Source organism: Pleurodeles waltl, chromosome 5, assembly GCF_031143425.1.
Source record: "Pleurodeles waltl isolate 20211129_DDA chromosome 5, aPleWal1.hap1.20221129, whole genome shotgun sequence".
NCBI classification, from domain to species: Eukaryota; Metazoa; Chordata; class Amphibia; order Caudata; family Salamandridae; genus Pleurodeles; species Pleurodeles waltl.
In genome coordinates, this window is record NC_090444.1 from 904,842,434 (window position 1) to 904,854,491 (window position 12,058).

A 12,058-nucleotide genomic window follows, 5' to 3' on the forward strand; every position below is an offset into this window, starting at 1 on the left:
AATGGGGAAGGGGTCCCAGGGGGACCCCTTCCCTTTTGTGAAAGTGTTAGCACTCATTTGAAATGGGTGCAAACTGCGATTGGTTTGCACCCGCGTTCGCAAAACAATCCTACATTGCACTGCGAGTCGCAATTAGGAAGGGAACACCCCTTCCTTATTGCGAGTCGCAAACCCGTTTTGCGATTCGGTAACCAGGTTACCGAATCGCAAAACTGGGTTTGTGCATCGCAATGTGCTTTTTGCACGTCGCAAACAGCGAAAGTCGCTGTTTGCGACATGCAAAAAGCTACCTACATGTGGGTCTTGGTCCCTAATTAGGTCTGGTGTTAAAGACATTTTGTTTTTATTAAACTTCTATTTCTCTCTCTTTCGGCTGGCTTTACTGTGAGTGATCGCATTCTTCTCTTCCACAAGGAGCATATTGGCACACAAAGTAGTTTTGTTCAGTGTCAGGAACTACAGTGGCAATCAGTGACGTAACGAAACTGGAGGGTGCCCCTTTGCAAAGAACATGAAGGAACCCCCTCTTCAGACTCACTCAGGGCAGGTGCTGTGCTGAAGGGGCCCCCTGGAGGGCGGCTGCGGGCCCTTTGTTATGCCACTGGTGGCAACGTGTGCTTTTAGAGTTCAAAAACGTTTTGGTTTTTTTTTTGCCAGTGTTTGGTACAATGTTGAGGGCCTGGTAGCTCCCACAACAATAAAGTGTTACAAAAGCCATGTCAAAACAAAAACACGCATTGATGAAACTAAAAGACTTATAAAAATATGTAAGATTAGTTGGCTTTGTCAGTGTTTGTTTATTTTCATGCTTCCCATAATCGTGTTGAAAATGGTTACACTGATTTTCCATTAGAAATATTTTTGGGAAATACTAGCATGCATCAAAACATTTTACTAAATGACACCTCATTTGCATCTAATCAGAGAGCATTCTGGGAGCATTATACTTAGCCTCATAGCCTACACTTTTCAAACATGTGTATACACGTTTTTTTTTTATTTGTACTGGAACCAACGTCAGTAGTGAAGTGTGACCTTAAAACATTTATTTACAGCACTCACCCTAATAATGAAGGTTTTCAAATAATGAACCATAAATACAAGTTCGAACAGCATTGTCTTTTGGAAACACATTACCTCAACTGTAGAGAGTTCCACTCTCTGTAAACAGGCAGCCAAAGGGTTTGTGCTGCGGAGGGTTGGGCCTACTTGTCCCAAGGACAAAGTAAACATAAAAACTTGTTGCCCTTGACCCCAAACAAGATGTCCCGGGCGTCGGGCGATAGGAATTCCACATCCCTGAACTGGAAGGAGGTTGAAATCACAAAAAATAGGATGCCAAAACTATGCTGAAAAATGTTTTTCCAATTCTTGTGTTCCTATTTCCTGAAAGTTAGGAAGATGGTAATTTTAGCACTACAAACCCTTCATTGCTGCCACCTGCAGGGGGAAAAAAACAGGTGCTTTCTTCTGCAGCCCGTTTTTTCCATTTTTTTTCTAACCTACTTGGCACCCCTCTGGATGTATAGAAAGTTTGACCTCAAACATACCAAAGCAATAGCTTGAAATCATATTTGTGCATTTTCGAGTATTCAGGTGATCAGAAACTCCTAGCAGCCTGCCTAGAACCTTTTGTAACCACCCTGACTCTCCTAGACATCAGGTATTCCTAGGAAAATCGACAAGCTCAGTTCAGGTTTCTTTCAATTGGTCGTGGCCGTACGTTTGTAAAAAGAAAACTAATGCTGCAGCCCTCAGTGTTGAAGTCCATTGTCTGCTTTTGTACACTGAGGATTTATCAGTTTAAATATGTGGAATCCGGCTGGACATCGAAAAAATGGAGGCCTAAAAATGACTATTCATTTCACGCTTAGCGTGTTTTCATTTGGTGCAGAGATCTGGTACACGTACAAATGCTGCCATTGCTTTTCATAGAAACGAAGGTAACGTAGTCTTCCACCGATAGAAGTAACTCCAGTACTGCGGTATATTGGGCAAATGGAACTACAGCTTTGTGAAACCTTTGGCTTTGTCATTTGGCTTGTAAAGTAGCTAATCGGCAATCTCGATTTGAAATTCGTGTCAGCATTGGCAGTGCAATATTACCAAGGTTTACAGATTAGCCAAATACTGTATTGCTTGATGAAGACACAATCTGTGAAGGATTGAGGCAAGAGCCCAACATCAAAAGTCTAGTTTAATAGACAACTAAACTGAAAAGGAAATGAATAGGTTTCAGATAGACTGTGGCAGTGAAAATCAATGTTTTAAAGTTTGGATATGCATATTTAGCTGTTTACCTGTATAGATACTTGATCACTGACGTTTCAAAACTGAAGCATGCTACTTTCACATCATATTCAGGGGTGAATCTTGTTGCCGTCACTTGTGTTAATTTTTTGCTTAGAATATTATAAAGATGTATTTCAAAAACCCAAAGTTAGGCACCTTTTTATGTACAGCAGTAAAGTATTATAAATGATCCATGTATTAACATGAGATCCTTTTGCAGGGATGTGGAATTCCTATCGCCTGAAGCCCGGGACATCTTGTTTGGGGTCAAGGGCAACAAGTTTTTATGTCTACTTTGTCCTTGGGACAAGTAGGCCCAACCCTCTGCAGCACAAACCCTTTAGCTGCCTGTTTACAGAGAGTGGAACTCTCTGCAGTTGAGGTAATGTGTTTCCAAAAGATAATGCTGTTCGAACTTGTATTAATGGTTCATTATTTGAAAGCCTTCATTATTAGGGTGAGTGCTGTAAATAAATGTTTTAAGGTCACACTTCACTACTGACGTTGGTTCAAGTACAAAAAAAAAAAAAGTGTATACACATGTTTGAAAAGTTTAGGCTATGAGGCTAAGTATAATGCTCCCAGAATGCTCTCTGATTAGATGCAAATGAAGTGTCATTTAGTAAAATGTTTTGATGCATGCTGGTATTTCCCAAATATATTTCTAATGGAAAATCAGTGTAACCATTTTCAACACGATTATGGGAAGCATGAAAATAAACAAACACTGACAAAGCCAACTGATCTGACATATTTGTATAAGTCCTTTAGTTTCATCAATGCGTGTCTTGTTTTGACATGGCTTTTGTAACACTTTATTGTTGTGGGAGCTACCAGGTCCTCACCATTGTAACAAACACTGGCAAAAAAAACAAAAAACGTTTTTGAACTCTAAAAGCACACGTTGCCACCAGTGGCATAACAAAGGCCCCGCAGCCGCCCTCCAGGGGGCCCCTTCAGCACAGCACCTGCCCTGAGTGAGTCTGGAGAGGGGGCTCCTCCATGTTCTTTGCAAAGGGGCACCCTCCAGTTTCGTTATGTCACTAATTGCCACTGTAGTTCCTGACACTGAACAAAACTACTTTGTGTGCCAATATGCTCCTTGTGAAAGAGCAGAATGCGATCACTCACAGTAAAGCCAGCCGAAAGAGAGAGAAATAGAAGTTTAATAAAAACAAAATGTCTTTGTTAACACCAGACCTAATTAGGGACCAAGACCCACATGTAGGTAGCTTTTTGCATGTCGCAAACAGCGACTTTCGCTGTTTGCGACGTGCAAAAAGCACACTGCGATGCACAAACCCAGTTTTGCGATTCGGTAACTTGGTTACCGAATCGCAAAACGGGTTTGCGACTCGCAATTAGGAAGGGGTGTTCCCTTCCTAATTGCGACTCGCAGTGCAATGTAGGATTGTTTTGCGAATGCGGGCGCAAACCAATCGCAGTTTGCACCCATTTCAAATGGGTAATAACACTTTCGCAAAAGGGAAGGGGTCCCCATGGGACCCCTTCCCCATTATGAATGTCACTGTAAACATTTTTTCAAAGCAGGCAGTGCTCTGCGGACCACTGCATGCTCTGAAAAAGTGAAACGAAAACGTTCCTTTAAGGAAAACGGGCTGCATTACAAACAAAAAAAACTGCTTTATTGAAAAGCAGTCACAGACATGGTGGTCTGCTGTCTCCAGCAGGCCACCAGCCCTGTGAGGGCCACCATTCGCAAGGGGGCCGCAAATTGCGACCCACCTTATTCATGAGGTGGGCATTTGCGAAGCCCTTGCGAAACACTGATGGTGTCAGGGACACCATCCTACATTTGGATTTGCGACTCGCAATTTGCGGGTCGCAAATCTGAACCTACCTACATGTGGCCCCAAATTCTTAAAGAAAGTCACAAAAGTGCACCCATGGTATATGTCATACCCCTATAAAATATTTGTGAACTGTATTTTAGCATGGGTAAATACGCATGTGTAGATTTGCTCATGTGAAAATCTATTGAGCATTTGCAAGTTCATTTTCCCTCCAGCCACTTTCTTCCCAACCCTGGAAGAAGTTCTAATTCTGCCATTGTCGGGAGTAAATGTCCAACCTTTCTTATTATGGGAAAATATTAGAGAGAAGCTGGGGAAAATCTTTAAAACCTGCAGGTTAGTAGGTTTGCAGACTCAAAGGCATTCCAGCCCTGGAACTATTACTTACTGCTTCCTCCAGCCCCAGTATGCAGATCTGCAGAAAGGTGGCAAAATAAGGAAATTGCTACAGTTAGGGATTGAAACTGCAAGTATTCAAGCCCTACTATGGTAGTAGCCCTGGCATAATCAGAGAGGCTATTATAAGAGCTCTTACATAATGAGATTGCTGCCATAATTTGGCGCCACACTACATGGCACCAAAGGGACAAGTAGATCTTTTTACAGGACAAGTAGATTTGAGAAGCAACCTGTCCCCTGGACAAGTAGATATTTTAATAAATTCCACACCCCTGTTTTGTATGGCCGCTCTTCCTGAGCTATGCTTTGCCTGTTTTTAATTGATTTGAAATTGTTCTTTACTTGAAAGCTACTGGAACATCAAGTGGGTGTATTTTTATATGAACATTTAAAAGGAATTATATGGTTATCAGACTTGAGGAATGATTTAGCAGCTATCAGTTAACTGCATTGTGGTCTTTTTTTTTTTTTTTTTTTTTTTTTTTTATGGGTCTTTTTGTATAAAGTCTAGTTCTGAGTTAGCATTTATCGCCTCGATTGCCCGTCGTAGGAAAAAACAGTTAATAAATTTAAAAAAAAATAATAATAAATACATGCGCAAGCGGGGCTGGCCTAAAACACCTCTTTTTATATTAGCCTGTCCAGCTGTCATTTAGAGTTTTTCTGTCAATTACAGCACAAAGCATGGCAGCAGTTGGGCAGCCCTTTTTGAGCCATTGGCTCTCTTGCATTATGAGTGACTGTATTTTGACTCTCAATATTGCAACTCTGCCGAAAAAAGACGCTTCAAGGTTGCTAGCACAGTACTTGACATTGCCAAAATTGTTGCTTTCCGTCTTGATTTTATTTTACTTTTAGGACTCTGCCACCGACAGCCTTAGATTAGCCAGAGATTGAGGTTTGCAAGGCAAACTGGGTAAGTAAACATAGTGGCATTCATGAGGATCAAATCATCCTGGACTCTCCTGGGTGAGTAGTTGAGAAGAGTGGGTCTCCTTGGAGGGTGGCAGACCCCAGGCGCAAATAACGCAGCTCCCGACATTGCCAAAATGGCTCAATTTTCATGGCAACAATTTAATGGCTCAGTGTAGCATTTTGGGGCCTGTTGTGCCGTGTGATAAGCTCATCTACACATATAGGGCGCAGATTTTATTGTGTGAAGCATGGGAACACAGGCTAGTAGAACATTTATTATTATCAATTGAATTTGTCTCCATTTTTGGCTTCTAAATGTAAGCCTGTATGCAAGAAAGAACACATTAAAGAAAATGCCCTTTTGATTGTATTACTAATCGCAAATTGAGTTGTTCAAATTTTCACAATTTCAAAAGTCCATATCCTGAGTATATTTAAATAATGCAAAGGTTTCCTTCATACCCATTTGCTGTTTATTTGATTTTACCTTATTTATTGCTTCAAGGTGGGTATACAAAGAAATATTATAAGCTGCAGCTCAGTGGTTGGCTCTGTGTACCACAGTGTTTTTGGATAACCAATAAACACTATATATTCAGGCAGCAAGAAGGAGCTGATGGACATAACGGTATAATACTTTTGTAAATGTGCCATCAGGACAAAAAAAACTACAGATGAAAGCTTGTCTCCAATTGCTATTTTTTTTCATACTTATTCTCATAATTTTTTCATTTCAACATTTGTTCCTTTGGGTTAAAACCTTAAACGAGCTACACAAATAACTATCTTGCTGAATTTGGAATTTTGTCTAGTTTTCCAAAATGTACAGCTTTCCTGGTTCAGCGGGGAGTTTCATATTTGTTCCCACTACAAAATGTAGTTTTGTAAAAAAACACAAAAAAAAATGTTCTTGAATGCATGGAAGATGGTGATCTTTTGTTAATCTTTAGAAAAAAAATGCTTTCTTGAGCAGCCCTTTTTCATCATTTAAAAAGACATATTTTGTTTTGGCAAATTTCTTGTTTTCCTCCCCAAAGTGAATCCAAAAACCCTGGATAGCTTTAGAATCCCAAATTGTGAGGGGGTAAAAAGGATGCAAATCTGGCCTCAGTACCTTTTGTGGGAGGAAAAAAAGTTATGAAGGCATAAGCGTAAAGTGCCCCCCCCCCTCCCCCCCCCCCCCCCCCCACCAAAAAAAAAAAGCCAAGAGAAATGGGTTGGATGGGTGCGAGTGGGGGATGGGTGGATGCCTCAGCAACTGAGAGGTTACATTTTGACTAACAAAATATTGAAAGAAGTATGCAATGGACTGCATATATTCAGTTGTTTTAAGGTTGAGGTTTCCTCAAATATTTACCTCAGTTTTGCAGATCACACTGGAAATGTCATCTTTATCTTCTATTTTTCTTTTAGTTTTTCTGTCATTGGGGAGTTTCTGAGGAGCAAAAATAAAATCATTAAATTATGCTACTGTCCAGTTATAACTGTGTTCTCCATTGTTTTGTCTTCTACCCTTCCACAGCATACACTGAGACTTCATCCCTGTTGTTTGGAAGCTGAGTGAACGATGCAATAGAATGTAGTGTGTGGAATGGTAAATGGGGTTAGATGAACATGGAAGGAGACTGGAGCTCTGACAGAATTCTCCTACCGTTGTTGTAACCTAGGGACCTAACATCAAATAAAGAACTGGACTCCTACCATAGTGGCCTCACAGTCTTTTATGATACCTGACCTCCAACTTCAACGTAGAACTTAAGCTTCATCCATTGGTGAAGGAATTTGGAAGTATTCAGTTTCCCCTGTTTAAGCAGTTTCTAAACAGAATACTACTCCATAAATATAAACAGTCAAAACTCTTGATCCATAATTTGTTTTACTTAAATAGAAGTGTCATTACCTCTTGAATTGTCAGTAGACTTACAAGAGCTCACTAAGGCACGCTTTTTTTTAATTTATTTAAACTGCTCTATTTTTTTTAGTGGTAGCATTTTCCTGCATACTACAGAAGCATGTCAGCCACATAACATTAAAGGACATCGGTGCTTTTTTCATGTTTATTGTAATATGTTTTTTAGTTGTTCAGAAGGATGCGGAATTGATTAAGGAGTTGGCAGAACAATTGTGAAATATCATGTCATTTGCTGCTTACAATAAGCACGTCGACATGTTGTTTGAATAAAACTACGCTTAAGATCCGAGTCACAAGCTTTCCCATAACTCCTCTGTAATTGCAGATAACCCGCTCAAATCGTCAACTGTTTGCTTATAGTTTTGTTGGCCTCAGGCGGTGTAAGAAGCTGCTTTGTATAGTGGTAGTCACACAGTGCCAATCAAAAACTAATTTATGTTAATTTGTTAAGCATCTATTGTTTTTTTAAACTTAATATTATCTGGAACAGTCACCATGTTCCATAACCTTCATCCGAATGTTCCGAGTTTCAGGAAAAAAAATATAACTGCAAAATATAACTTTCAGGAAGAAACAGCCAGGAGGTTTTTCACGCGCACTCTCGACATGTGAAGACTTGCTATGTGGACATCTGCTGAGTTGATGCTCTCTGCTCTTGTACATTCCTCCGAGAGAAAGCAATGTTATCTCATGAAACAGCTGTTCCACAGGCCTGCTGCTGCCACTATCTAGTTATTTTCAAACTTGCCAAGGCAGATTTAAGCCCTCTGTTGCTTCCTAGCTACGTTCGTTTTTTACAAATACCGATACAAACAAAGGTTTCTTATGAATATTTGGTAGTTGTGCACTCTCTTCTTCTGCCCTGTGTACAATCTTCTTCTCCGATTCACCTCGAAGTACCAGTGGTGCAGAATATATGTGTGTGTGTGTGTGTGTGTGTGTGTATATATATATATATATAATAAAATAAATATGGCCTAAAATAATTTGTGTTATTTAGAACCATACTAATAAATATGCATTCCTACATGACATTAGTGTAGTCCTTTGAAGGCTTGCATTTTGTTTTTAATTTGCTGTCATCCGTTAGTATATTTTTAGGTTTCACTTGTTTGCATGCTGTGCTTGCAAAATCTCATGGAAATAAAAAAATAAAATAAAAAAACGGTCTTTGAGCCCACCCATCACTTACCATTACATACCATTGGGTATATTCGACATATCTCTCTTTTCCTTACTTCTTTTTCTTTAGCTCGTCGTCCGGTTTCACTGTGCAGGACTTCCTGCTCTGCTTTCTGTTCTTGCCATGGACTGGAGCATCGCCGAAGTACAGCTTCCGGTCACTCATCATTGGCAGGTGAGCAGTGCCCTTCCACAAGAGTAGTTAACCTTGAGTAGCAGGTGATGTACTAAAGTGCCCACTCTGCCCGATGCTGAAAACTCCTCCTACCACTAATAGAAAGTGAGCGCTCCTGCCCGTGTTTATGTCACAAGACCGCAGAGGCAGGGTTTGCGAACGTTACCAGGTGAACCACAAGTGTTCTTGTTCACAAGAGGCGAATTCAGTTTTATTTTTGGTAAATTAAATATTTGACATAATGCATATGTGATGTCAGAGGCGTGGTGAAATAACTCCAGTATCTGTCCATCTTCTCCAGACTTGCAATGCACCAAACTAATACATATGTGTTATGTCAAATATCAAACAGAATTCACCTGTTGTGTTTCATTTGTGTGTACTTTTTTTGTGTACTTGTGCGTCGAAAATGCAGGCGTGTTTCTGTTCTATTAGAGGGGGCAGGGGGAAGGGTTATGCCATGCTGTTATTTGTCACAATAAAAAGCATTTCACCTAAAGAACCTAAACCATATAGGCGCTTAGGTTTTTTTTTAAATATAATTTGCAGATGCACCTCTTTTTCGGAATTTATCTTCTTGTATATCAAACCACATAAAATCTTCTAGTTATACAATGATTCTGAAAAACTAAGAATGTTCAACAGCTATGAAAGCGTGTCAGTATGTGCTCTTGGACAGTTTTACTCAGTGGGTGAATTGAGATTCCAAGTTTGTGAGCCTTCCTGCAAGTCTTTATGTGCCTGATTCTGTTGTGCCACGATTACCTCCACCAGCTTCAGTCATGACTCCACCTTCTTCACCAAGTGATCTAACTTGGTAAGCTCCTTCTGGATGTCTGCGCGGAGTGCAGTAAGGCCCTTCCTCATGTCTAAGACCAGTAATTAGATATCTCCTCTCGTAAACCATTTCGAGACTTGCCTTTGCAGGACTCGATACAGGAAGCTTTGGCCCAGTTCGAGGCCCAGTTCTCCCAATTTGAGCCTACAACCCACGGCATCTGGTTCAAACAAAGTGCATAGACAGCTGTGGCTGGTCAGGGGAGAGCTGGAACAGTTTTACATGACGATGTAGCACAGAAACTGTGGGATCAACCAAAAATATTAAGAAAAAGGAGACAAGGCTCCCCGGATGCTAGCATACAAGTTGAGACAGAAACAGACTAGAAACCATATCGCTACCATTAAAGATGACAGAGGAAGATCCTACATAGACACTGATGATCTCCTTAGCATTTTCACAGCTTTTTATTCTTCCCTATCCCAGGAACAACCCACAACTATTGAAAACCAAGAGATTTATTTCCAAGGGTCCTTCCCTCCCCCCCCCCCCCCCCCACGCCTCCCCCGTGCCACCAGACCCTGTCTCATTGCAAGAATTAGAAGATCCCATTACACCAGAAGAATTAAGGATAGCCATACATAATTTGAAAGCCAATAAGACTCCAGGACCAAACAGGTCTACCTTTTGTGAATTGCTGGCTGAGCTCTCGGTCAAGGTCTTCAACTTATTCCTCCACAGAGTCAGTTACCCCTGCCATGACTGTCTGTGGTTACGCTTTTATTGAATCCATCTGCTTGCTCCTCCTATAGACCTATTCCATTGCTCAATTTTAATGTGAAAAAATTCACCTCTGTTCTGGTTTCTCGGCTACACACAACATGGCCATTGCTTTGGTAGAGTTGCCAGCCCTGAGTTTACAGGAATAGATGGGCCCAAGATAATGTGAGATTAACAGTCCATGTTGTCAATATAGCAGAGCGGACCAAGAACATCCCTCTCTCTCTTAGTGGTGAGAAGGCTTTCCATAGAGTGGCCTGGCACTACCTCAGAACTTCTTTTTTTTTTTTGTTTTTTGTTTTTTGTTTTTTTTTGGGCTCCCATATAATTATCCATGTATTGGCAAATTATGCTACTCCAGTAGTTAGATTCAAAGTTAACAGAGCTCACTCTTTCAGTCCCCTTCTAACCCCCCCCTTTTGGTAGGGGAACCATACACGGGTTTTCACCTTTCCTCCTTGGTATTTGCACTAATGTTGGAATCACTGCTCCACAGTTTCGAAACAAACCCTAATATCGAGGGGAATGAGGAAGATGGGGAGCAGTACATGTTGGCCCGGTTTGCAGAGGATGTGCTGTGCTTCCTGACACATCCCTCCCATGCCTTCCAGAGAAATTGAGGCAGTTCGAAGCAGCCTCAGGTTTTCCCATTAACTTTGTGAAATCTATGAGTGACTGACTCAATACAGTTCTCAACATTTGATTTCCATGTGGAGTTTAATGTGGGCAGGCACATCCATACAGTACTTAGGTGTGTTCCTTACTAACACTGTTGGCAGCCTCTACGAATGCACTGTGTCCCTGACTAGAAATATCCCGGCTAGACTGAACAAATAGTATTAAATTATTATTATTATTTTTTTTTGCCCGGGCTGCTATATGTAGTACAAACCCGCCCTTTATGGTTCTCCAACTAGACTCTAAACCATATACAGGAGCACTTGTTCCAATTTGTGTGGAATGACAAGGGTGTCAAAAACCACACTATATAAAAAAAAAAAAATGTCAAAGGAAAGGTTGGGACTTCCTGATAGCTCTAATTTTATCTGTGCCATCCTACGGCAATCTGCCGTAGACTGACACCAGTTCCCCTACTCTATGCCTTAAGTGCTGTTTGGGAAGTGGTGTTCCTCCCTCTTCATTAGATTTTGTAGATGAGACCACTTTCCCCATGCAAGACGCCATAACCACGGTATCAAGAAGCTGGGGGAAGATTAATAGAAAGCATGCACTGACCACATACCTCTCCCCTCTTTCTCCCATCGTTTGAAACAAAAAAATAAAAGAGTTCCACCCAGTTTTAATGTACAAACTTTTTGAGAGCTGCTTCCCTGCTCCTGTGCTATCTCTACCACAAAGGAGACACAATTAATAGGCCTACAAGCAAAGAGCTTGTCCAGTAGATAAATTAAGTTCTTTTTTTTTTTAACCAGCTACTCCACTCCGCAAACACGAAGACCATCCAGACTAAAGGCAGCAGGGCCAAAACATCACTTAAACAACTGTACACCCAGGACTCGATGAGGAAAGGAATCACTTGGCTATATCCTACACTATGCATGCTCACATCAGTGCAAAGGCACAGTCATGCACTGAACTGGGAACAAGATTTGGATAAACCGATTGCAGAAGAAACCTGGTCACAGATTATAATTTTTATTTTTTTAAGTCTTTTTATTCAACATTTGCTCAGCGTACAAACATTGGTACCCTCTTGGACAGTTAAATTGATGCATCGCAGAGAAAAGGCACAATATCTTTACAATCGCGGCTAGCGTCAAACAATAATATGAATTATAAGCATGCACACC

General features: G+C 40.8%; 1 protein-coding gene across 2 annotated transcripts in view; it reads left to right on the plus strand.

Moving 5' to 3' along the window:
• The window catches only part of FAM89A (family with sequence similarity 89 member A), a 105,483-nt gene that overhangs the window by 18,308 nt on the left and 75,117 nt on the right, over window positions 1-12,058 (plus strand). The window contains exon 2 of one of the 2 annotated variants that reach the window (XM_069235027.1): window positions 8,585-8,689. The exons of the other annotated variant lie outside the window; for it this stretch is intronic. Coding sequence (XP_069091128.1) covers window positions 8,585-8,689 — 105 coding nt within the window. The remainder of the gene's footprint in view (window positions 1-8,584; window positions 8,690-12,058) is intronic. 2 annotated transcript variants of the gene reach the window in all.